The 27,688-nt window shown below is 42.5% G+C and overlaps 1 protein-coding gene and 1 long non-coding RNA gene across 5 annotated transcripts in view; one reads left to right on the plus strand and one right to left on the minus strand.

Annotated features, from left to right (window-relative positions):
- Window positions 1-7,628: 7,628 nt before the first annotated feature.
- On the plus strand, window positions 7,629-10,194 carry LOC147031590 (uncharacterized). The gene is made up of 3 exons (XR_015051869.1): window positions 7,629-7,757; window positions 9,364-9,425; window positions 9,661-10,194. It is a non-coding gene; the product is annotated as an uncharacterized LOC147031590 (long non-coding RNA).
- Window positions 10,195-11,451: 1,257 nt separating this feature from the next.
- LOC147031591 (uncharacterized) overlaps window positions 11,452-27,688 on the minus strand; it is a 98,140-nt gene continuing 81,903 nt past the window's right edge. For all 4 annotated transcript variants that reach the window (XM_085865778.1, XM_085865767.1, XM_085865749.1 and 1 more), the window contains exons 4-10: window positions 26,448-26,535; window positions 25,274-25,319; window positions 25,014-25,099; window positions 24,152-24,329; window positions 23,941-24,037; window positions 16,412-16,488; window positions 11,452-11,633 (exon numbers count right to left, since the gene is read on the minus strand). In XM_085865778.1, the coding sequence (XP_085721904.1) occupies window positions 11,596-11,633; window positions 16,412-16,488; window positions 23,941-24,037; window positions 24,152-24,329; window positions 25,014-25,099; window positions 25,274-25,319; window positions 26,448-26,535 (610 nt within the window). In that variant the 3' untranslated portion in view covers window positions 11,452-11,595. The remainder of the gene's footprint in view (window positions 11,634-16,411; window positions 16,489-23,940; window positions 24,038-24,151; window positions 24,330-25,013; window positions 25,100-25,273; window positions 25,320-26,447; window positions 26,536-27,688) is intronic.

A 27,688-nucleotide genomic window follows, 5' to 3' on the forward strand; every position in this document is an offset into this window, starting at 1 on the left:
TGAGATTAGTCCCCTTATTTCATTGGTTAAATTGTGTGTCAAAAAAATGAATGTTGTGTTCTCTTTGCATTCCTTTATTTTTGGGTTTAATGGCAAACCCAATAAAGTTAATACGTTTCTGTGGTTTCTCGTAGCGACGGCCAAGCTGGCAATATATCTCTCAAGAAAAGAGAAATTGAACGGAAAACCTGTCGGGCAATGTGACGTCATGTTATTTTTAGCTCGCCTGTTCAAAGAACAGAGAGCTATAGCGATACCCCCGGCGTGAGCGTCAGTGTGAGCGTGAAAATGTTAAAGTTTTTGGTGCAAGTTATTTAGAAGCTTGCCATTCATTTAATAAGTGTCCTAGGATGCTGATATTTGGCATGGAGGTTCCTTTGGGGTATATTATTGATGGAGTAAAGTTGAAATTAAAAAATAATTTTAAATGTTTTAAATTTTTGACCTGTTTTGAACAACTTTTTTTGTAGCACATCAACGTTAAAGTTTTTGGTGCAAGTTATTTAGAAGCTTGCCATTCATTTAATATGTGTACTAGGATGCTGATATTTGGCATGGAGGTTCCTTTGGGGTATATTATTGATGGAGTGAAGTTGAAATTAAAAAATAATTTTAAATGTTTTAAATTTTAGATCTGTTTTGAACAACTTTTTTTGTAGCACATCAACGTTAAAGTTTTTGGTGCAAGTTATTTAGAAGCTTGCCATTCATTTAATACGTGTACTCGGATGCTGATATTTGGCATGGGGGTTCCTTTGGGGTATATTATTGATGTAGTGAAGTTGAAATTAACAAATGATTTAAAAAAATTTTAATTTCAACCTAAGGTGGTGTCAAAGCCACCCAATGCTCGCCTGTTTATACTAGACGCTTGCCATTCATTTAATATGTGTACTAGTTTACTGATTACAATATACAAATACATATATTGCTTTAAAATTATTTGGATCAGACTTCACTGCAATGCTTTAGAAAAAAATATTATTAGACTAGTCTTTTAAAAACGACAAATGTATAAACAGGCGAGCATTGGGTGGCTTTGACACCAACTCTGGTTTAATGCCCTTGTGATAGCGAGACTTAAACTGGAGTTTTGTTTCTACCAAAACATGGAAAAACTTGATGAGTTCACCAATACCTGGTGTCATGTAGGGATCTGTGTGGTACATGAAAATCAACTGGTAATACATTTGTAGTGTGTGAATTATTGTATGATTTATGTGCCATGGTACATTGAAATTGTTTGTTTTCTCTGAAACCTGCTTGTACCAATTGTGGATATGAATATGTAAATTTCTTTTATATTTTGTGATAATAAAAGGACGTCAAAAGTCAAAAAGTCTCTCTCTCTGTCTCTATCTCACTCGCTTGTCTGTTTGTCTCTGTCTTGGAAAACCTCGCTGACTGTTGACTGATGGAGCCCAGGTGGTGACTGCATGGTCTTTAAATCAGTTTTTCAGTTGTCAAGTCAGTTAATTGCTTTTGCTGTAATGTATTGGATACAAATATATGGTTGTTTGGAATTTTTTTTTCATGTTTTACCAAGTCATCGTCTCAGATGAAGCAATTAATCTGATCTTCCTTTCACTTTTTCTCTCTCCCTATTTCACAGCATCGAATGTGGTTGAATATTTCTCCTTCCGCTGATCGGTCAGTTCAGTCTGACATCAATGATGACATGTGGGTCAAGTAAATAAAGCGGCCTTCATGCAATGTGGAGTCAACAGAATACAGGTTAGCCAAGAGCCTTGAATGTGAAAGCTTGTTTTTTTTTTCCTTACTCGAGATGCAATTAAGGCAGAAACATGAGATCATGCATTTCAGCCTGAGGGTCAAGATGCGCGTGTATTATGTGCACAAGCTTTGTCACAACTTTGGTGCTTGGGCTAAAGTGCACCTGTTTAGCTTTGTCATCATGTTTAGATGTTTTTTTGTTTTTTTAACCTTTTTTTTAGATTCAGAACCTTTTCTCACAGAGAAACAGTACACGTACTTTGCAAGAGCAAGCATGTTGTACTATACTTCCAGCCAGTATGTACAATCTTTTTGAGTGGTTTTTCACGGTCGTGTATTTTAGTGTTTGGACTAAAGTCCTTTCTCGTCTCTAAACCTGGCTGTAGCATTATGGTTAGACCATCCGCCTTGAGTCTGCGAGGCTAGCGGTTTGATTTGACCATCGCTTTCGAAGCAAAGACTTTAAATTAATGGTACATGATTCTTCCTCGCTTCACAGTCAGAATTTGTAGGGGAGAACGGGATAAACCCCATGGGCTGGCATGCCATGAAGGGGGAAGGGGAGAGGTGGAGGTTAATTTGCTTTCGTTTCCCAGCTGACTGCGGCAAAGGTCACAAAATGGCATCACAGCTACCCAGAGTGTCCCCGGGAGTAACGTCACTTCCACCAGCAATACGGTCGATGTTGTCTCACGTATTCATTTGCAATACAGTAAGTCCTCGCTTAACATCGTCCCAGTTACCATTGTTTCGTTATTAAGTCGCTGATTTATTAGAGAACATACTCGTTTAAAGTCGTTCACCGTTCCATTATAAAGTCGTTTTACTTCTAATTTAGTACCAAACTCGTGGTTTTCCTCGTTTTAATGAGTCGACAGTATACATCATACCGGTGTATAGGCCATACCGTAAACACTGGTGCAGTATAGGCCTTAGATGTACAGCGAGCTGTGCACCGATAACATCGGTGGTTGCATCATCCTCTCCGATCTCAGGTGTTTCACAAGTATGATAGTGATCCACCTGTCGAGCTGCCACGTGTTTCGATGTTAAACTGATGGAAACATCCTCAAGTGCATTGATAACATCAGTGGGTCCTGGGCTGAAGTTACCCAGTTGTGCATGAATGATGTGTGGAAGAAGTTGTGGACAAGATGTGTCAATGACTTGAAAGGATTTGAAGATGTTTTTCCTCACTATGAAGAAAGTAAAGTAAGTAAAGTGGGTTTTGATGAGGTGAAAGAAGCCGGCGTTCACAACTTATGCAATCACGCGGAGAAGAGCTAACCAATGAAGATCTGAAGCGACGAGAGATGATAATATTCAATTGATTTGTTGAAATAAAAATAAAAAAACTCGAACTCTATATGTAAATGTCTTTTGGCTGGCGATAATTTTTTTCCCTGGAACCTAACTCCCCCCCCTCCCCCCTATTTACATCAATTCTTATGGGGAAATTGGATTCACTTTAAGTCGTTTCAGTTAAAGTCGCACTTTTCAACAATGTAATGACAATGTTAAACAAGGACTGACTGCATATGTGCGTGATTTGTGTTGCAGTTTATCCCGGAGTTTTAGAGAACGTAAATAAATTAAATCGATGTTGCCGATCATTTATAAAAAGGGGTTTTAGTTTTATTTATTTATAAAGGTGTTTCTCTACTGTCCCATGACTGAAGCTTCAAAATGCTGGCTTGAAAATTGCCCTCCTGCACTCTGTTCCCCATCCTCATCCTTCGCGATGTTATTGTTAACCAACCAGCCCTAAAGGCCCGGTCACACCTTGACGTTTTAGCCAGCGATGGCAACGTATGAAAATGTATGCAAAACGCTGGCTTACGTTGAACTTTTGATGTTTTTTTTTTAAAGATTCGGACGTATTCATAACGACTTGGTCTTATGTATAACGCATTGGTAACGGACACATAACGTTTCGTTGTGTTATAGATAACTTATACCAACGAATGCTGAACCTGTTGTCGGCCTACACAACCGATGCCCAACGATAGTCTAACTTAGGCATAGCGCGTTGCACGCATCGCCGACGATGTCGTGACGTAGCCTATTAAAAGGCTGACGCACAACGATTCGAATCATAACTGCCGTAGAAATGGAAGTGTCAACATCGCGGTCACACCTTGGCGATCTTGCCAGCGTATGCCGACCTAAGAAAAATGTGTCTAAAACGTTGGGGCACGTCAAATACGGTATGAGTAAGTTTGGTATACGCGAGTAGAACGCTAAATACGCTATCATACGTCGTAGTAAGTAGAGTACGTCAATAAATTTTAAACATGTTCAAAATTTTACGATGTACTCGGCGTATGACACACGTTCCGCATGCGATGGGGATAGGTTGTACACACGATATGTGGACGCTTACACACGTCCACAAAGACTACTTATAAGCTACTCATAAGTCGAAACACGTCGCGGTAATGTCTTTTTTACGCGAAACTTATTTCTAACTTATGTTTGATGTGCTTTGAACCAATTCTTTACGTAGTCCCAACACACATCGACGTATGTAGACGTATTCCAATGACGTCTTCCAGTCGACAAAAAAATAAATGAACGTGTTTCTAGCTTACAACTGCCATATAAAGACGTGTTCCCAGCGGTTTTGGGAATTGGTTCAATGTAAAAATGGTAAAAATGCTGCTCATAAAAGGGGAACCCAACAGTGTTTTCGAGTCCTTTTTGAGTCGATGTCCATGTCAGCAGTAACAGTATCAGTAACAGTATCAGTATTAGTATTAGTAGTAGTTTGTTCATGTTGGCAGTAGTAGGTGAGTGTGAGGGGGAGGGTGTGGGTTATCATGAATCGTCCTTGCGTTTAACGATTTAACGATTTAAATGATAAACTCAACGATTTAAATGGCTGCATCTCCACTATTGAAAGTAGATGCTTGCGCTCAACAATTGGATTTTTTTTACACTCAACGACTTTTAAACGGTACCACTCAGCTAGTTTCATTGTTTACAATGAACGATTTAAATTGCTGTCACTCGCCTTTGTTTTTTGACGCTGGGGTTTTGAAATTTGAAGCGTTTCTTCTGAACGTGTTAAAACGCTCAAACTCGACTATTTTAAATAGACGCTGCTGATGGACAATTGGAATCATAGCCAAGCTAGACATCGAAGTGTGAACATCCTCGTCATGCCGAAGAAAAGTTTGAAGAATGCTGCACATAAGTGTCCTGGCCGTGGCCGTGGACGCTGACGCAAGGACGATCCATTATACCGACGTCTTTCAGCCTATGAGTAACTTAAAAGTAACGTCTGTCGACGTGTGGCAACGATCGCGTAACGTGCCAACAACACGTTAATCATACGTTAGAAATAAGTTTCGGGTACGCTAAACATTACCTCGGCGTGTCTCAACTTATGATTAACTTACAAGTAGCATGTGTTGACGTCTGCCAACGATCGCAGACCGTGCATACAACTTGTGGCCAGCGTAGCGGAACTTGTGAGTCATAAGCCGGCATACATCGTGAAATTTCAAGCATGAAAAATTTGAGGACAACCAAAAAGTACAACATATAAAGCCAACGTACAACGACGTATGGCAGTGTTTTTCAGCGTGCTCTCAATGTTATCAAAACTTACCCATAACGTATTCAACGTGTGCCAGCGTTTTAGAAAAAAAATTAAAAAATCGGCATACGTTGGCTAAAACGTCAAGGTGTGACCGGGCCTTAAGTACTCCTCATATCTCCACAATGGGAGATGAGACAGCTGCTTTGAAGAACAAGGCTCCCATAGGAGGCAGGTTTGTCTTGACACCTTCAATTGGAAATTGGAGGTAAACCTGTCTCTTGATGCACACAGGACAGTTAATCTCTTGTCTCTTCCGTTGTACAATGGGTGCTTAGAAAGTCGTGGATGGACAAAACAATCACCAAACAGGTTTATTCAACTATTTGCCCTTTTTTGACAAATATTAACCTTTTAACTGAACAATGACCCAAGTTTTGTTTCGCAGAAATCTTCCAAGTGGTACCTGATACATATTAGCAGGAAAATTCCAAGTGGTACGTGATGCATATTGGCAGGAAGATTCCAAGTGGTACATGATGCATATTAGCAGGAAAATTCCAAGTGGTACCTGATACATATTAGCAGGAAAATTCCAAGTGGTACGTGATGCACATTGGCAGGAAACTTCCAAGTGGTACCTGATGCATATTAGCAGGAAAATTCCAAGTGGTACGTCATGCATATTGGCAAGAATCTTCCATGTGGTACCTGTTACATATTGGCAGGAATCTTCCAAGTGGTGCTTATGCATATTGGCAGGAATCTTTTAAGAGGTACCTGATGCATATTAGCAGGAAAATTCCAAGTGGTGTGTGATGCATATTGGCAGGAAAATTCCAAGTGGTACCTGATGCATATTTGCAGGAAAATTCCAAGTTATACCTGATGCATATTAGCAGGAAAATTCCAAGTGGTACCTGATGCATATTGGCGGGAATATTCCAAGTGTGTGTGATGCATATGAGCAGGAAAATTTCAAGTGGTTCCTGATGCATATTAGCAGGAAAATTCCAAGTGGTACGTCATGCATATTAGCATTAATCTTCTAAGTGGTTTCTGTTACATATTGGCAGGAATCTTTCAAGTGGTACCTGTTCCATATTGGCAGGAATCTTCCAAGTGGTACCTGATGCATATTGGCAGATATCTTTCAAGTGGTACCTGATGCATGTTGGCAGGAATCTTGCCCATCAATGCACATTGTTTTTCCTTTTGGTTTTCACTTCTTGCAGATTGAGAGTTGTCTTGAAAAATCCAAATAAGGCACAAACTGTTTGCTTTCTCGATACTCGTACTTTGATACTAATCATTATTTTAGATTTCTAAACATAATTTGAAGATATGAATGTGAAATTCTGGCTTTTGATTTCATTTTCACATCAATTCTATTTTTTTTTTCATGAAGCCAGTAGTTTGTTGTTCTCTCAAGATTTCTGTTGTGTTTTCTCAAAAGATAACAAAGGGGTTTTTTTTGGTGGAAAATAATGGGTTTCATTATTTTTTCCCAAACATACCCATTTGTTCTCTCCTTCATTAATTCCTTCCGTTTTTCTTCCTTTTTGTTTGGAAATGTATCTTTTTTTTGTACCTCTGTCTGTCCAATTAGCTAGACTTGTGCTCATGGCACAGGAAATGAAAATCGATGGAGTAATATATATATAGCTTTTTAACTTTGTTTTGTGATCATCAAGAAATGGATTTTTTCCGACATAGAAAACCAAACGCCTTCAATTTGGAGATACTCAATCAGACCAAAAAGCATTCTTGCAAGGTCATGCTAACAATGGGCAAAAGTTGCATCGATAGAGGTGAAGGTGAGTCTGTCCTTGTTGCCCCTGAATGACCACAGGTGGTGGGTGGGGATAAAGGGGTTCCTAGTCCTCAACAGTGATGGCGATCTCACACACAAAGACGTGCCGGGCGGATTTGAGGCACATGTGGCCTCCCACGGACCATCTCTCCATGTCTAATTGTACTAATTGCAAACCCAAATTAGCATCATAGCTGTCAAGCTTAGAAATGGTCACTCGTGATTACTTGGCAATTATAACGTCACATGAGGGAAACTACTGAATAGTGCACTTCATTGATGTCATATATATTTTAGCTGAATATTCTGACCATTATTCTGTGTAATAGCAATGATTTGCTTATTCTATTCGTGGCATTTTGATCTAATGCGAGGAAGAGGAGGGTGAGATAGGTGGGATGAATAGATGGGGAGGAGCAGCACAGGCATGAAAGGAAAGTGGTGGGAGTGGTTAGCATAAGGGATGGGTATAGAGGGGTGTGAAAGATAAAGGGAAGTGAAGTTTTGGCAGTAGTGGGGGGAGGTTATCAGGTCAGCGAAGTTGAAAGGCAGAAGTGCGGATTGAAGCCAAGTGGCAGTTCGTCTGAGGTAGAGTCGTGTTGAAGAAATGGAGTGGTGAGGAAAGGAAGTCGAGAAAAACTGCTGATTGTGTCTGTCCTTTGATTGGAGGTCAGTGGGGCATCATATTGACATTTAGAGACTTTTGATGTTAGTACCTGTCCTCCCTCCAGGTATTATCAGCAGAAATTTCGAATTTGGTAATGACTATAGCTAATGTTTTGGTAATCCAAATATAATGTAGCAAGTGTTTGTGATTATGTATGTATGTCCGCTTTTCACCCATTGGTTGGAAAGTTAACTTGACGCCAGCCACAATTGTAACCTGAAATACTCAACCTAAAGTACCCAGAGGACCCAAAAGACCCCTCCCCTCCTCCCCGAGGATTCAAAAGACCCCGTGGACTCAAACAACCCAAAAGATCCCGAGGATCCAAACAACCCAAAAGACCCCGAGGAACCAAAAGACCCTTAAATACGATGCAGAACCGAAAGACCCAATGGACCCAACAAGACTATCTGGGTACCATGGAAATTCTGCATTATGTAAAATGTGACCTCATGTCCCCAACCCCCAATACACACGATCCCAAGTCCTCAACCATCCCCCCCCCTCTCCTCTCAACTCACTCCTCTCTCTGCTCCTCCCAAACGCCTCAAACCCCTTGATGCCAGCTCTGTCCCCTCTCTACCCCAGCATCCCCCAACCCAACTCTGTCATCCCCTCCCCCTTTCTTCTTCAAGTCCTCAACTGCTCCAAAACCCCAAGTCCTCAATCCCCCCCTCCCCCCTTCCCAACGTCTCAATCTCCCTCTTCCAACTCCATGCACTCCACCCCCAACTCTCTGTCCTCCCCTCCCCATTTCTTCCCTTTTTTAACAACGTTGCACAAAGATACACAGGGAACTTTGGGGGCATGAGAAGGCCATTCGGCCTATCATGCCTGCATTCTTCCTGTCCCTGTTTGTTAAGAACAATCTTAAAAGTAAATAAGGATGGAACGTTAAATTCACCATTATTTCCCCTTTTTAGGTCATCTCTACCGAGATGACCTAATAAAGCCAGACCAAATGTCCGTCCGTACGTCCGTCCGTCAACAATTTTTCTTTCCGATCTTGATGAAACTTAGTATGTGGGTAGAGGTCGATGAGTGTTGCACAACAATATAACTTTTGTCCGGGTTCAAGGTCAGGGTCAAGGTCACGAGGTCACGTAAGTTATAAAAATCGCCATTTTTAAAACCTATCTAGTCTGCCATTCTACAAGATATTCGGCAACTGTTTATTGATTATGATAGTAAAACTATTATCTTGTATCTAACCGGACAGATTTTTGAATTTCCATCCCGTTTGGCCGCCACATAACCTGGAAGATGGTCAAAAACACCTCCCGGTACAAAGAAAACTTTACTTCCGATCTTGATGAAATTTGGTGTGTGGGTAGAGGTCGATGAGTGATTAGATACCCAACGACATATTTTTTTCCCGGATTCGAGGTCAGGGTCCAAGTCACGAAAGTTGTGAAAGTCACCATTTTCAAAACCTATCTAGTCGGTCATTTTAGGAGATATCTGGCAACGGTTCATTGATTATGATAGTAAAAAACATTATAGAGATGACCGTCACCCCCACACGGGGGTAATTTTCTTCTCTTATTCTCACTATAATTCACGGACCGGTGTTTGTGTGTTTGTTTGTTTGTCGCGCTACTCATGCAGTTGTCGGCCAATTACATCCAGATTTGCTACAGAAGATCAGCATCACCTCAATTGGTGAAAAGGTGTGTTTTTATATTTGCTGGTGTGTTGGGGAGGGGATGCAAATTCTCTATGTAAATGTGCATCATGTAGCGCCACCTCCAGGTGGGGGAGGGTATTACACTTCTCCCCATTTACATTACAGTATTCCTGTCCCCACGTTTTCCAGTGCTGTGAGGTGTTTTGAATTATAAGCAGGAGGTATGTTCTTGCTTCGTCTACATAACCTGGGTTTTTTGGGTTTTTTTGCCGACACAGATCTTTCAATTGCCTATACACTGCCAAAATAAAGGTTTGCGTCAGAAGAACCTGTTGCATGCTTGGAACAAGGTCGCCCATCGGGCGTGTACTCTGCTAGTTGACACGATGGAGTACTCTACCACGCAACACACTGTGCAAGGCACCAAACCGACAGTTTCGATCATGCTTGTATTCCGTCAGGAATCAAACTCTGATGAGGAAACTTAAAAAGTGAGTACGCTTCCTCTGAATTGATCTCACCCATCTGTTTGAAGTGGTAGTCAGGCAGTATTTCTTCCAGATACGTCTAGGCAGTTTTCTAGTTGTTAATCCTGTAACACTAGGCCTTGAAGAAGACGATGTGCAAAAGGCCCATATTTGTGAGATGTTTGCATGTGGTTGTACCATGGAGATAGGACCGGCAGTCTTTTTGAATGTGCTTGCATCAAAAAACATAAGCACAGTCAGACAAGTGAACTCCAAATACATGCAGGCTTCCCTCTGCCAGCAAAATAAGAAATTTAGTAGGAGCTGTAATCCAGGAACACGTAAACAGACAACAGTATTTTACAACTGATCATGTTGTGGTTTGTATCCAACAATCGATTGCCTGTTCATCAATCCAACAAACAATCTTGTGCCTCTAAGGTATGCATCTCCCACTCTTCTCTTAATAGTGAGCCCTTTATCAGCTGTCCATGGTGCGATCAAACGCTCTCCTGCTCATTTCCCTGCCATGCCTGATGCGAAGAGCCCCCCCCCCCCCCCAGACCAACAAGTAACTCTTGATATATTTGGTGGAACCTTGTTGATTTTCGTTATGTGTGTGTATGCATTTGGTCCAAAGCAGAGCTGAAGCTTCCTGGTGTGAGCTATAATTGCTAATATAACTCGATGGCATGAAAGGAAAATGAAACGGGTTTTGGAAAGGTGCAGAGAAGAGCAGAAACTGGTTAAAAAAAGAAAGAAGCCCAACAGCCCCTGAGACTCGAATGTTTAATTTCATCGAAATGCAGCTAATTGGCTGAGTCTCTTTCGACCTTCAGCTGAGTGTGGATTTTACACTTCTTTTACCCCCCCCCCACCTCCCCCCCTCCCACCCCTTAGTCAGGGACGAACGTTTCGAGAACACTGTCCTACACTCACCGTGTCCTCCCACTCACACTACATCTGTTCTCCTCCAGTCCTCTTTCCCCACACACTCAGAGTTGCTTTCTTCCCCCGCTAAACTTTACTTTTTAATCCCATTAAATCACTTCCCTGAAATTAAAATCCAATTTATGTCTAGTCATATACTGCAGTAGTTTTGGTCAATGGAATCCCAGTTTATTTTTTTCTTCTTTTGCACTGCTCGTTTCTCCTTTGTACATCCATTCAATCAAGAGTGTACTTTGCAGTCGAATCTAATCTTCATTCCTTTGTGGTAGCTTTCTCTTATCACTTCTTCATTGCAAACCTAAAACGGGTTTACTTTAGATTTCCCTGTGCCAGATATGGAGTCGAGCCAGTTGCGAGGATGAAAAAGGGACAGATAGATGACAGAAAGGAGTAAGAATGGTAGTGGGACAGAAAGGCAGCCAAGCAGGCTCGGGGATATGTTTTCCTCTGGCGATTGGAGGTGTGAAGAAGATGACTCAGCATCTGCCCGATTCTGAACATCCATTTTCTCTCCTTTTGCCAAAATATATCCTTTCCGTTATTTGTTCTTACAAATTGAGCATGATTTGCACACTTGTACCAGTTTACCCTAAATGTGCACTCACACCGATATACGTGGAAATGCAGGTGTTTTGGAATGTGAACACATGGTAAGAATAAATGTTTTATTGATATGTCGTTCTCTGAGCTTTACATTCCTATCCATTGCATTTATCCATCAAATATGACAGGTTAACATTTTCGTTATCATCATGCTGCTCGTCGTCGTGTGCTCCTTTGTTTCCATGAAACGGTTCAGCTGAAGGCCTTTGCATCTCTTCTTCCTTTCTCAGCTGTAAATGCACACAAATGCAGTTTGTTGTTAGCCCAGCATATCAGTAGTGATGACACAGACAATTACAATTTGATCTGATCTTTGCTGCGATATAACTTGCTTCCTCTGATTATGACATCCACAGGGACTGATGCAACACCATCAACGTTGCAGAAAATACCGATTCGTCGTCACATGTTGATGCAATGCAATGTCACTTGACAGGGATTGATGGAACAATTTCCATCATACACAGCATTATTCCGTGGGCAGAGATATATCAGTTAAAGGCAAACATGGGGAACCACTCAAAGGTGGGGTTTCAGAAAAGACCTCAAACAATTACAGCTCTTGCATGACCATTAGTCCGTCAAAAGGAGATTTAAAGAATCCTCATGGATTGTTTTGTCCTCGATTGCTTCAAGGAAGATAAAATAGTTTAAAAAGCCATTTTGCAACCGAGCCCAACCCCTCCCACCGAAATGCCCAACACATTTCGGCTCGTTAAGGATTCACGGCGGTGAGTTGGACCAACGAAAATGAGATTTATTAAATGACTGTCGTTGTGTTGCCAAATCGTCTATTAATATTGCAGAGCAAGAGAAAATGGAGGGTAATCTGTGCATTTTCTCAAAACTTCTACTGTACTCTGAAACGTGAATGGTTTTGGGGGCAACAAACTTGCAGAAATGAGAACAAAAAAATTGTGTACACGATCCGAGGCTCGTGGAAGAGCGAGAGCAGAATGGAAGAAAACAAAATGGAAGGGAGGAAACACCAACGGTAGAGTATAATTGAGAGTGAGATCAAGAGTAAGGGAGAAGGAAACGTGGGGGTGAACAATCTGCATGAAACACAGGAAGATGGGGGAAGGTGGGGCTGAAATAGAAAAGGAACAAACCAACTGACAATGAAGAAACTAAAATGGGTGAGGGACAGGAAGGAAAAATCACAATAACCTGGAAAAAGGGAGTGGTTGGGAATGGAGTAATTTGGGGTAAAAGAGAGAGCACGAGTTTGAATGGGGGAGATTGTGGTGAACAGCTGTCTCGAAGCCCTGGAGGGAAAAATGGGGCTGAACAGATGGGAAGTTGGTTCCACAGGCTACAGAATGGAGGAATAAATGAGTGGAGGTGAACAGTGAGTCTGGATTTTGGGAGTTTAACAAGAAGAGGGTTACTGGCAGACCAACAGAAACCTGGAAGGGACAGAGCCAAGAAAGGACAAAGGGTGCGAGACCAAAAAGGAGGCAATAGAATACAGAGGCCACCAACCCCTCTGCAATGCAAAAGCGGTAGGCCAAGACACGCAGCTTTGTCTTTGGAGACCACAATTATTTTGAGGGCCTTGCATTCCACGAGATCAAAAAGGGCAAGGTACGAGGCAGGGCACCAGCCGAAAGGGAGTACTGCTTGCCTTGTAAGTTGTCCAAAGTTCAGATTTGCCAAGGCAAGGCCTTTCATGACGAAGAATGTACAGTCAGCAGCTGGCTTTGGAGGCCATCTTAGAAATGTGGTCTGTCCAAGAAAGATCATGGCTGATGGTGAGGCCTAAAAGTTTGAGTGACTTAACCTCTTCAAGTGGTTTGTTTAGGAAGCAGACGGGAGGGTTTTCCAGACAGTCCTTTCGAAGAGACAGGGTGAGTGTGTGGGATTTGTTGTGGATGAAAGACATTCGGAGTATTGGAGCAGCTGCTGATTCTATCAAGGTCTGCAGAGGGGGGGTTTGGGGGAAGAGGCTGCTTCCTGCCTGTTTGAAGGATGAGAGATGAGATGGTGGAGGGTAAAATCTTCAGCATGAGATAGGCAGGATTTTCCAGGGAATCAGAAAGATCATTGATGAAGATTAGGAACAAGACTGAGCCAAAGACATTGCCTTGAGGCACTCCAGCCTTGACAGGGGGAAGAAGATGAGAGGATCCCATTAAGAGCTACCAGACTGTATCAAACGTCCAGAGAGATGGCCCTGATCTCATGCATGACATTGAGGACTACCATCCATTGTTGGAAGTAGAAGCATGATTGGGTCTGAAACCGAACTGATGATCTGAGATGAATTTGTTGAAAAAAAAAGAGAAGTAAGGATGTGATGTCATGACCTTGTTTATAATTGGAAGCAAGAAAATATGCCCATAGTTGAGAGGATTAGTTTTGTACCATGTTTGTGGATTGCAGTGATGTTGGCCAAGTTTCAGGTATATGGAACCTGACCCAGAGAGAATGGTTGAACAGAGCAGAAAGAGGATGAGCAGAGCAGGTTTTTAGAACACATGCACTCATACCGTCTGGGCCGATTGCAGAATCGGAGTCGACGTTTGCTAGAAACATCTTCACCTTCTCAAGCAGGAAAGACAGTATCCATGAGCAGTTGGGAACAAGAGGGAAGGGTAGGTTTTGGGAGTGAGTCATTGAGTACACCGCATTTGGAAGCAAACACAAAATTGAGGCATTCGGTCTTCAAGAGAGCAGTCAGCTGTGGTGCCATGTGACATGAGGGAAGGGATGGAGGGAGGCCATACATCAGAAACAGACTTGACAAGGCACCACCAGGTCTTTGAATAAGGAAACAGGTTTGAGAGTTCAGCCTTGAGCTTGGCCAGATGTTGTTTTCTGGCCTCCCTGAGAGTGCACACAAACTTGTTCCGTGCTTTGTGGAATGATCTGAGGTTGCCTTTGGTCGGATTTACTTTCCAGGAAGAGAAGGCAATTTGTTTGAATGCAACATCACAACAGGATTATGTGTTCCGTGGGTGAGAGGATAAGGATGATAACTGCAGACAAGATGTTATAAATCTGTACATAAAGGAAAGCAAGCTTGCATGGAAGGATTCCTAGGCAGTATTGATATCAGGAAAGGTGCAAATGAAGGACCACTCTTGACATGAGAGGGCAGCTTGCAGTCTCCACAAGTCAGCTTGAGTGAATTTCCAGACTTCGGCACTGAGGCAACTCTCTGATAATAGTTAAAGAGATGTTGACTCTCGCAAGCACATGATCAGATGAACCCAATGGAGCAGAAGAGGAACAGGAGACATTTGTAGGAAAATTCGTCATGAACAAGTCAAGAAGGGAGGATGTACCATGAGAAGAAATCAGTCAGAAAATTTACTGATTGGGTGAGACCCATGGAATCCTTTGCTGCAATGCCATGGCTGGTTGAAGAGTTACCAATACCCAGAGAATTGGCATGGTGACGGTTGAAATCACCGCATATGAGGAAAAGAGAGTTGGGATGGCTGGTTATACGATGGTCCATATTGGCAGAGAGGGAGATATTAATAGTCATCCCTGTTTGGTAGATGGTTTAGCACACAAACAAACAGGAGGTGATTGCGGAAGGGAAAGTGCAGCCAAAGTTATTCCTGAGGGTTAAAAGCTGTGGAAGGGTAGTACATGGACAGTGGGAATGGAGTTTTTGACATGCTGCAACTCCACCACCAGAACGGGGCTTAGGCCTGTCGAATTAGAAAAGACAATACCCAGGAAGAGACACAGAGTAATCAAGGACATCATGAAGGAGGAAGGATTCTGTTTGGCAGAAATTGTGAGGTTTACCATGCGGTAGCATAGATTGAGAAGTGGGGAGAGAGCGGGCAGGACGCTGGCGAAGCGAGGAGAGGGCAGGCAGGACGCTGGGGAAGCGAGGAGGGGGCAGGCAGGACGCTGGGGAAGCAAGGAGGGGGCAGGCAGGATGCTGGGGGAAGCAGGGAGTGATCAGTTGGGATGCTGTGGAAACTTAAAGGGGGTGAGACACTGGGGGGGAGGGGGAGAAGAGAGGGGACTGGACGCTGGGGGTAGAAGAGAGGGGCCGGGATGCTGGAGGTCGAAGAGAGGGGCTGGGACACTGGGGGGAGAAGAGTGGGGCCGTGATGCTGGGGGGAGAAGAGAGGGGCCGGGACACTGGGGGGAGAAGAGTGGGGCCGTGATGCTGGGGGGAGAAGAGAGAGGCCGGGACGCTGGGGGGAGAAGAGAGGGGCTGGGACGCTGGGGGGAGAAGAGAGGGGCTGGGACGCTGGGGGAGAAGACATGGGCCGGGACGCTGCGGGGAGAAGAGAGGGGCCGGGACGCTGGGGGGAGAAGAGAGGGGCCGGGACTCTGGGGGAGCAAGGATGGGGAGGGGCTTGGGGTGGATGGGCAGATGATTGGTGAATTCCAAACAGGGATGGAGGAGTCTGAAGTGGGTTTAGGGAAACCCGGGTGTGAAGATGTGGGGGAGGGAACTGACATGAGGGAGTTTGTCTCCATCGTCCCACATGCAGTGTAAAAAAGGGTTGGATTTAAGCATTCCAAGGGTGGTGAGATGACATACATCAGGATTTGGATAGCGATGATTATTAAAGACATGAAAGAAGACAGTGCTTTCTGAACAGGCTGGTGGATGAGGAACGTGTTTGAATCATCCAGAGATGGAGAGAGGGGGATAATGGAAAGCAGACTGGGAGAAGGGTGTTTGGAATCAAGTGTGTGGGAAGATTGCACATTTTAAAATTACCCTATGAAAAGATGGAGAGATAGGGGATGAAGAAGAAGAAGGATCATCTTTGCGTCGTTTTGCATTTTTATTAAACAGAAGGTATCAGGAAGGAATTAAAGTGAGGGTAGTGAGTAATGGGAGAGAAATGATTAAAACATGGCAAATGGGTATGGGAAACAGTTGGACGGGGGTGGGAAGGGACCTGATTTCCACCCAAAGGAGCAGTGCACAGAGGTGTTATACACATTACAGACCATGCATGAACGATGAATAGTCACAATTTTAAAAGCGCAGCAGCACACACACAGCACAAAATAATCTCACCTTTTTGGGGTGTTTCCTTTGATTCTGACTCTTTTCTTTGGTTATGACTCGATGGCCAATTCCAGCTCATTGACTCTCTGCAAGCAAATCAACAACTCATTGTCAAACTTTTTAAATTTATTTTAGACATCATCATTTGTGGAGAAAATGTCACAGCCACCTAATTAAGCCTCCCCCTTGTATAGGGGAAGGCTTATTGCTGCTGTTGGGTTTATTTCTACAATTAGTGCCCCCATTTTTAATGGTCCCACAGAGTTTCTTCAACCCCAAGGAGTACTAAATTACCATTTAGAATAATTGTTCGCGGGCACCAGCAGTGACCACTATTTTCGTTGTGTCTGTCTGTCTGTTTGTGACTCTCCCCAGAGCATAGCTCCGTGACGTTTGATGCGATCTTGATGAAACTTGGACACAAGCTCGATATCATGGTCAAGTTGTGTCTTTTTGTATGAGGGGCGTCCCACGCCCATTGTGGGTGGAGCCACGCCCACTTGAACTTTTTATTTATTTTAATTTTTTTCTCACAATTTCATTTCCTAGAAGCTGTGTGTAATGTCCATAAGTACAACATATAAAAAAAAAATCCGATTTGATTTGGTCAATTTTGACGGAAGAGATAGGTTTTTACGGTAGGGCTTCCTCAATAATGCCCGCGAACCATCGTCACCTCCCGGCTTGTTATTATTATCATTGTTATTTTTTCTTCTTGCACTCCAAATTTATGAGCTGTATCAATTTCTGAGCTGTATCTCGGAGCCAGCTGGGACTTTCGGAATGAGATTTAACATCAATAATGGGAATAGAAAGTACGTGGGGTTGACCTCTAAAAAATTTTTGACCCTGACATTTGTCATCACCCAGTTATAGACATTTTAACATTTTTCACCATAACTCAACTAAGGTTTGTCCAATCGGAATGAGATTGCCCTCTCCAGATAGCCTAGACCAGTGACCTTCGCTCTTTTTAGAAAGGGCCCACTTTTGCTGATAAGACATGAGTGTGAGAGCTCCACACTGCCTGCAGGACTCCATAATACCTGCTAATAGGCCCCGCCTCCACAAACTCTTCTTCATTGTGGTTAACTGGGCTGCAGGTATAATTGTTTGTATCCTGTCATCTACTGATGTAGGAGGAGATTGGGACCATACTCTGTGCAGAGCGTTGGTGCTGCTTAAAAGCAGTCTCCTTGGCTGTTGGACAAAATCCTGGACGGGTCGCCACTCCGCCACAGTATACCAGCATGCTGGCACTCATTTTGCCGACCCCGGAAGGATGACAGGCCGAGTTAACCCCACCTGGAATTAATTCAACAGCTGAGCGGGATTTGAACTCATGACCTGAGGATCCAAAACCCGCCACCCTAACCATCAAACAAACACCAGGCATCTACTAATGTTAATTTGTTAATTATAGTTAATAGGTAGTAATGTTAATTTTATGCTTCGTGTTGGAACATTCATTTGAAACCATTGGGTCAATTTGATAGCATTTATGGTGGATTATGATGGTGTGTTTTCACATTTGTGTATTACTGGCCGCACGTCAGGGGTTGCACTTTCAGCCAACAGAGGCCTCCAGTGGCTCACAGGCCATGCAATGAAGAACAGTGGTCTAGAGCAAGGTTTGTTTCTTTAATTTATATCATACCCCTCTGAGTTAAAGGTCAAGGTCAAGGTCAAATGGCGGTCTGAAAAAAATTACACATTTTCTGTCATTGCTCAATTTTGCCAATGTGGAATCTCAAAGACTGTTTGGCATTCCAAGGTATTCTTGCATCATAATAGTGGACCTGCAATTAAGTTGTGCGTCTGATATTTGATTAGTGTCCTTAACCTACTTTTTTCGGATTGTGACCTAATTAACAAAAACACCTTTTTGATCATAATCTGAATAATTTTTCTCCAATTTCCATGATGTTGAGTTTTATGTCTATATTGTCGATGGGGACACATTTTATAAATTTACACTTTATCCTGAAAATCCTGAAGGTCAAGGTCATATGGTGGTCCGACCAAAATATGCCATCATTGGATCATGAGCCAAGGTTAAGCCAGGGGAGGCTTACCCTTGGTGATCGCTTTATGATCACAGATATTGAGATTGCCATTGTCATTTTGCCAGTGATGGAGTGAATAATATAGTTTTCTTAAAAAAATAAAACGTTCTAAAAGTTTTCAGTCATTCCTGGAAAGGCAAAGCCATTCTGAATTTATGGGCACAGATGTTCGGTTTTCATTTTGCTTAAAAATCACTATAATCCAATTATTCATTATTTTATCACCAACCACAATACCATTAATCCCCCAAACTTTCATGATAATCGGATAAACTGTTTGAAAGTAGATGGGAAAAACTGATGGTTTGGTCTGAGTACGTTGCGACAATTTTATCTTTACATCGTTTCATGTTGTTCGTTTTTATCTCACCTGGACTTTAGTCTGGTGAGCTTACGCAATTGAGCAGTGCTCGTAGATGAAGGAGTGAGTGAGTGAGTGAGTGAGTGAGTGAGTGAGTGAGCCAGTCAGTCCGTAAACACTTCAGTCATTATTGTTTGAATCAAACACTATTTTGATGAAATTTGGCCACAAGCTTCATATCTGATGCTTCATGAAGGTGTCTCAACCGCATCAAAATCTGTGCTCATAAAAGGAGGTTTATGGGAGTGGGGGTTGACCCCCCCCACCCCCCCCAAAAAGGTATTTGCTTTCTTCTCCAAAACTACACACACGATTTCGATGAAACTTGACCACAACCTTTACCACCTATGATGTACCAAAGTTTGTTCATGGCATTAAAAAAAAAGGTCAGGGTCTAAGGGGGTCTGCAGGAGGTTTAAGTGATTGTTGCTCCTGATCTCGGTGAGCTTCAGGATACACGGTCTTATTTTTTGTATAATGTCCTACATCTGGGCTGATGGAAGAGCGAGGTGATGAAGTAAAAAGGTAACATATAGACAGTGGGGTAAGTGCAGTAATCGCTGTAGGACACAAGAAGCAAGGGAATGAACAAATAGAAAAGATGGAAGGGAGGAAACGTACAATAACCTGCAAGTAAGAGCAAATTTGTTTAGGTAAGGTTAATATGGGTATGCAGTACCTACAGAAAGTGTTCACATACCACAGCTTTTTAAAAACATTTTGTTGTGCTCCAGTCTGAATTTAAAATGGATTGAATTAAAAAAAGAATTGTCACCGATGTCAACAAAATTCCCCATAATGATAAAGTGAAAACATGTTTTTAGAAATTTTTACCAATTTATTGAAAATAAAATCCAGAAATATCTTGTTTACATAAGTATTCAACCCCCTGAGTCAATACTTTGTAGAATCGCCTTTGACAGTGATTACAGCTTCGAGTCTTCTTGGGTATGTCTGTATCGGCTTTGCACATCTGGATTTGGGGATTTTCTCCAATTCTATCTTGCGAATTTGCTCAAGCTCTGTCAAGTTGGATGGGGAGCGTCGGTGTCCAACAATCTTTAAGTCATTCCAAAAATTCTCAATGGGATAACAGTCTGGGCTTTGGCTGGATCACTCAAGGACTTTCATGTTCTTATTCTGAAGCCATTCGAGAGTTGCTTTGGCTGCTTGCTTGGAGTCATTGTGCTGTTGGAACGTAAATATTCACCACAGTCTTAGGTCTTTTGCACTCTGAAGCAGGTTCTCCTCAAGGATTTCTCTGTATTTGTCTCGATTCATTGTTCCCTCTATCATTACAAGTCTCCCAGCTGCTGCCGCTGAAAAGCATCCCCATATCATGATGCTGCCACCAACATGCTTCACAGTCGGGATGGTGTTGGATGGGCGATAAGCTGTGCTTGGTTTCCACCAGACATCGTGATTTGCATTCAGGCCAAAGAGTTCAATTTACATCTCATCAGACCACAGAATCCATTGCCTCATGGTCTCAATCTTTCACGTGCCTTTTTGCAAATTCCAGGTATGCTGTCATATGCCTTTTTCTCAGGAGTGGCTTCCATCTGGCCACTCCCCCATAAAGCCTAGATTTGTGAAGTGCTGCAGAGATTGTTGTCCTTCTGGTAGGTTCTCCCATTTCAGCCAAGGAACTCTGTAGTTCTTTCAGAGTAGTGCTTGGGTTCTTGGTCACCTCCCTGACCAAGGTCCCTCTTGCCCGGTTGACCAGTTTGGTCAGACAGCCAGCTCAAGGAAGAGTGTGGGTAGTTCCATATTATTTCCCCTTCCCAATGATGGAGCTCACTGTGCTCTTGGGAACTTTCAACACTCTAGAAATTGTTTTATACCCTTCCTCAGATCTATGCTCCCTCACAATTCTATCTTGGAGTTCTCGGGACAGTTCCTTGGACTTCATGGTTGAGTTTCTGGTCTGACATGTACTGTCAACTGTGGGATCTCATATAGAAAGGTGTGTTTCTTTCTAAATCATGTCCAATCAATTGAATTGGCCACTGGTGGACTTCAGTCGAGTTATGGAGACATCTCAGGGATGCTCAAAAGAAATTGGATGCACCTGAGCTCAGTTTGGAGTGTCATTGCAAAGGGGTCGAACCCTTGTTGACTCAAGACATTTCAGCTTTTCATTTTTAATTAATTCGTAAAAATGTCTTTAAAATATTCCACTATGGGGTATTATGTGTCGATCGATGACATTTTAAATTCAAGCTGTAACACAACAAAATGTGAAAAAGTCAAGGGGAGTGAATACTTTCTGAAGGCACTATACTTTGCAGCTTCCATTTTCCAAACATTTCAACCCTCTATCTGGCCGACTTCCAACTGGTGGCTCCTTTAAGCAGGGGGTGCTTCTCTCAAAATTCCTCACAACACACTCACTGCACCATGCACACCTAAAATTTGGTGCACTCATTCCACATTTTTCCCATGCTCACACATCAATACATCTTACAATCACACTCCACTCATCCCAATTGAAATGCCAATTCCCCATGTTAAGTTTCCACAAAATGTCTCTAAGATTTTGTACAGTTTTCCCAAATTTATGTAAAATTCTCTAAAATGCCAATTGTTCCATATAATTTGAATGTAAAATTTTATTCGCCCGATGTTCCCTCGACTCACCCGAACAGCCCAACACCCATTAGTCCAATGCTGTCACAATTATTGTCACCTACTGGGGCCTACAGCAGCACTGGACCCTGCCATTGTTCTCAGCTGCAGTTTGCTCTTGGCCCCTCTGGTGATGCTTTTGCTACTTGGTGGGCCCTGGGCGTGATACTACTGTCAATGGGACCTCCCCCCACCTTTCCTCCATGGTTCTCGGAGCTGACGCGGTTGTGCATGCTAACCCCGACTTTCCACTTTGACTCGTGGGGCTGACACAACTATCTGCACCAGCCACCTACTTTCCTCCTCAACCTCTGCCAAGCCCAAAGCTGCCACAGTTGCTGGCGTCAGCCCCCACCTCTCCTTGGCTCTCACAGCCAAGCCCAGGTCAGCACCGTCCATTTCTGTGAGGTCCTGCTCCACCTACCATCTAACTAACTCATCTGTCTCCAATGCTCTTGCTGGCAGCATTTGTCCTCCCACATTCCTGGGAACAGCTTTAACTCAGGAACCCTTTACCTGGCTAAACTCCTCCTCTTCACCATGAGTGAATGTGGTCACATACGTGGTGAAGACCGCGTACCCTTCCAGACGGTCGCATCTCTCCGTCAGGTTGACATACTTAGTGCTGTCTTCGAGCTGCTCCTTCTGTACCCGTGAGTACTCGACCACATTAGCCTCCACTGCTCCCAGGCACACAACCATTTCCTCCCTTGGCTCAAGTTGTAGTGAGGGGCTAAACATTCTCCAACTCTTTCTGACCGTCTCAACTACCATCCCCCTGTTCTCCCCCATATTACACCCTGTCTCTACTCTGTCCCTGCACCCTGTGGTCTCCACTAACCGACCCCATGATCTCCTCAACACTGCACCCCATGGTCTCTATCACACCCACACTCCATTGCTCTACACTGCCTCTTATGGGCTCCAAACTGTCTCCTTGGAGTTTATCATTGAAAGCCTGGTGTTGGCTTAAAGGTTAAGTTGGCTGGCTTAAGATCTTAGGCTCTTGAGTTTGAGCCCCTTTCCCTCCATTGAATTAACACCAGGTGGGGTTGATTCAGCCTGTCATTCTTCAGAGGTCGATGAAATGAGATCCAGTGTACTGGTAATAGACGACACTACATCAGCGGCACAGCCGCACCCCCAGGAAATAATGCAACGAGCAGCCACTAGCCAGCGAGGGGTTTTATTGTGTCCTCTACTGGCTTCACTACACCCTCTAGCAAGTTGAGTTAATTTTAGTCGTAAACCTTAGAATCCAAATCCGTATTACTTTAACCCTCAGCTGCATTTGAACCCACAACCCCTAAGATACTAGTCAAATATCCTCACCAATAAGCCACCACATTACCCGGGAGTTGACCAACTGCCACCAAGTTTTATGGATTGTGAAAGACCTTTGAGTTTGAACCACAGGTGGGGCCTCATGCTTAATTCTGGAAACAAGAGTTATGACTTTGCGGAGAGACTGCGGGTTCCCATTGGGTTGGCGTTCCAGGACGAAAAAGCAAGCTGCTTCCTGGCAATTGCTTTTCCACATGAATTGTTGTCTCAGCGATAAGATATTGGGTAGGATTGCATGAGGCAGGAATGTATGACCTAATAATAGAGAGAGAGATTGCTGAAAAACGAGTCCTAGCTACTGCCTATTGCTGGAGATGAGGAGACACTGGATCAGTCATTAAGAAATATCGTGGACTGCAGACCAAACCAATCTGCCTAATTAAATACCAGACACGGATTCTGAAAGACAACCAGGGAGACTGACACTTTCAAGCATATCTTGACAAAACCAATGATTGACACAAAACTAATTTTGCACAGTCTGGGAATGTCAAATACTTTCATACACAAAATGAAACGTTGGTCTTTGTGTCACTAACATTAATTTGTGAACAGGTGAAAATACCTGAGGGGGTGACACATTTATTAAAATATTAATTTTGTCTGAAACGATGCATATGAGGCATTCTCGTCCAATCATTGGAAAATTATAAAGAGATTGTGAGCTGTTCGGTGCTGGATAGCATTGGGGTTTCACTTGCATTTAGCTTTATTCGCATTCTTATCGCACCACATTTCCTGAAGCCTCTGTCAGTTTTCATAAGCTTCATGATAACCCACAATAAAGTTTTGCAATTGTAACCAATATTATAGTTATGTAAGTTGTCACAAATTTTATCATGTGGATGCAGTCTGTATTAAGTCTGACAATTGCTTGTGTCACATAACCTGTAAAACCGATCTCCATATATTTCATTGCCGAGCAGTGCCAACTCGCATGATGGCTTCCAAAGTGGTGAGGAAATGTTTATATGGCTTTGTCTGTGGGAATTCTTTTCAATATCCTAAAATGAGGAGCACTGAAGAAGAGTTAAAGAGCTACCCTGAATGGTGTTGATTTAAGGTATTTGATGCAACGATGACCGTCTGTATTTGCTGTTGGTGGAGAAAAAATAAAATTCCGATTATGAAAGACTCACCTTCGCAGATGTTTTAGTGTCAGTCTGTCAAGGTAGGACAAAGAAGGTGAGAAGTTGATATAGGAAGGCAGGGATTCCATCTGAGTTCCAACAGCCACTAACAAGATAAACATACAAAACTTAAGGATTGGATTATGCTATCCTGCTAACAGTGCATCGACATGAATAATTTGGATAGTGAGCGGTATTGATAGAGGTGAGGGGGTGTTACCTTCAACAGTTGGGATTGAACATGCGAGAGGGCATGCTGTAACGTTCTCCAGATTTTGTGCCGCTTGACACTTTTGAGCAATTACCCAGGTGGTCACTGCAGCATGGCATCTTTCAGCCAGTGCTTGACTATCAGCATCTGACGCATGGTGGACACTTGACTCCAACTCATCAGTGTACTAAAAAAAAAAAAGATAAAAAGCCTCCATAACTGTAGCTCATTCTCAATCGACACGTATTGGCTTTCTTGTTACATAAGTAAACGCGGATGCGACACCAAGCTAATCCAATAACCATGGCACAATTAGGCAGTCCTTCTCTAACTAATGATTTCCAATTCTCATTGCCAAGTCATAACAACGCTGCAGCTTAATTACTGACATCTGATTGATCGGTTACGACAATGAATGAGAAACATCGGCACTTTCCCTAATTTCTCTCACCGAGAGATTTATGGCTTTGACCTTTTACCCTTTCTTCCCCTCGGTCATGAGCGAACATATACCCATAACCTAGGCGACAGTGAGTGTTCTTGCAACATGATTTTAATGATGTTTAGCCAGATCAGTCTCTCCCTCCAACTGCATCATTTCTCTCTCCCGCCTCTTGCATGTAACTAGTATCTTTCTTCTTACAGCCACATAAAAAAACCCCAAGTCTTCGGTAATAAATGTAACTCACTTCAGAGAACAAATGAGCTTATGACAAAACAAGCTGTACTTGAACGATGAGAGAGAATAAATGAGCAAATTAACTCATTGTAAAATGATTTGCCACTGAGTGACAAAGTGCATGAATTGGAAACGAATCTGTGACTTTCACACAAAAATGAATTGATTAATGAACAACGTTGGGACGCTCACAGTTGTGTCGCATTTTGCATCTCGGACTTGTTTGAAAGGCTTGTTTTTTGTCCTGCTTGAAGGCATAGTGGGTAATGTTTGAATTCCTGAAAATAAAACAAACAACAAGAGGAAAGAATAGCAGGGGACAAACCTGGATCCATCGTGAAACTGGATCCATCAAATTCCCAGCACATTGCACAAAATACGCAGTGGCCCTCAATGCGCACTCTCCGGTAAAAACCTTTCCAACACCCAACACCAGGAGCAATAAAACTCACCGTTGGCATCTCTTAGAATCCTCAGTCTTACTGAACTGACCTTGCCCTAGAGAGAGATGGATGGAGAGCAAGCAGGGGGTGGATGTGTAAAGAAGTCCACATAAATAAGGAAAGAGATCAAATCATAATAAAAAATATATTTTTTAATACACTTCAATTTTATTGCATGTTGAGCATCTGTTCAAATGCAGAAATAATAATAATTAGAGAGGTACTCGTTACCGCACAAACCCCAAGCCCTGCAGCACTGCATATTATTATGTTGTCCATTTCTTATAAGTTGTTTTGCCAAAACACAGATAATAATCAGATGTAAGTACAAACATGCATACATACTGAAACTGGTGTGACAACAGTTCTCGCAGTTCCAAAAAACAAAAAGTTCTCACAACATACCATGGTTTGAATCCAAGACCTTCCACAAACAACCAGCACTGCTTTGTGTAGTAATCATAATATGCACATGCATGTAACATGGGAATGTTATTATAAGAAACGTGGCATATTTTACTTTTCAACTGAGATACTATATCTCAAGCCATGATTTAGATAAATGATCCAGTGATATATATATATATATATATATATATATATATATATATATATATATATATATATATATATATATATATATATATATATATATATATATATATATATATATATATATAATGGCCAGTATATCCACCAAGTTTTGTCTCGATTCATTGAAAAGTTTCAGTTTTGGCCTTTTAAAGTTGTTTTGCAGAAAGTGACCAGCTGCTGTGACCTTCACATTTCACTTCCACAACTCAAACCAAAATGAAATGGTTTCATCCTTGGCCATGGCTGAATCCACCTGCCATGTCTCATCAAAATCAGCCCACTTGTTTTTGAGGTTTTCTTAAATTTTATCTTATGACTAGATATGCAGAGGCTGAAGCGATTACAAATACCCTCACCCCAACAATAAAATAATAAATTAATATGTACAAATAATATGTTTATATAATGAAGGTGGCAGGAAAGTTCATTTAGTACTGTCAAGATCTGGGTTTGATTTCTAATGAGATATCTACTTGGTGCTTAAGTATACATCCAATGACTAGACCTCAGTAGGAACATGTAGGGGAATTGTCTCCTGAAGGACAGGGTGACCCCTAACTGGAGTCTGGAAAACATCAGGAAAAAAGACCTTTGCTGTGTTTGGTGGTTTGGGTTGCAGAGGGGTTTCTTGGAGTCTCTTTTTCTCGGATGTCTTCCAATGCAAACCTCCTGGGGGTCTGCAGGAGATAATTTGATCACAGGGGTGTGAGAAAAATGAGGTTGTGGTGATGTAATTGTAAAAAAAGGCTTTCAGGGAAGAAAACTTTTCAACAAAAGCATGTATTGATGAACATGTGGTGTCAGTCCACAATTTGAGGTTGACTTTGAAATACTGGCATAGGACTTAAAATGCTGCCTATAAAAGCATTGCCACATACCACCCCCCCCCCTGCCCACCAACCTGAATATAAAAAAGAAAACTACACAGAAAGTTCAAGGAGAACAGGTGTGAAAAGATGTATATGGTAGTGCAGCACCAATGAGTTTGTAACAAATGTAGAATAGGAATATAAGAAATGTAAGCAATGAAGGAGTCCAACCTTGCTGTTGGTGTGCCCCACCCCTCACCCTCTCATTCGACTGTTCCTTTCATTCTGTTACATCCTGATCCATTCTGTGTTTGAGCTTCGATACTTTATACAAAAAAACAAGACCTCTTTATTTCACTTTATCAATGTCTACAATCCATCCATCCATTGGAACCATACTCTGTGCAGAGCGTTGGTGCTGCTAAAGCAGTCTCCTTAGCTGTTGGACAAAATCTTGGATGGGTCACCACTCCAACACAGTATACCAGCAAGCTGGCACTCATTTTGCTGATCTCGGAAGGATGACAGGTTAAGTTAACCGCACCTGGTATTAATTCAACAGCTGAGTGGGATTTGAACTCAGGACCCTCGGATCTCAAGCCCACCACTCTAATCATCAAGCCAACACCAGGCATGTCTACCATGCTGGTTTCATTACCACCCTTCAACCTCAAATTATGTCAGAAACGAAGGTTCAGAAAAAGACAATAATAGAGACAAATATGCATGCAATGCACACTGGAACAGGTTTGCAAGCGAAGACTGTTGAAGGGAAGAAGGCACGGGAGTGGCAGCAAGTGATTAGACCGACTCGTGCTCTGAACAAGCGAGGTTTAGGTTTGAAAAATACAACAAAAAAAAAAATTTGAGCTGGAAAATGAAACAACTTCTAAAATATTGAACATAATGACGACAAAGATTATGCTCTTACTTGCCCACTCATACGAGTGATGTATGCTACTTTCATCCCTCTACCTCCCTTTAAAACTGATCTTCCGTTCCTTTCCTCCATCTACTTTTC

This window comes from Eptatretus burgeri, chromosome 2, assembly GCF_056783735.1.
Source record: "Eptatretus burgeri isolate ZD-2024b chromosome 2, Ebu_testis_v1, whole genome shotgun sequence".
NCBI lineage: Eukaryota > Metazoa > Chordata > Myxini > Myxiniformes > Myxinidae > Eptatretus > Eptatretus burgeri.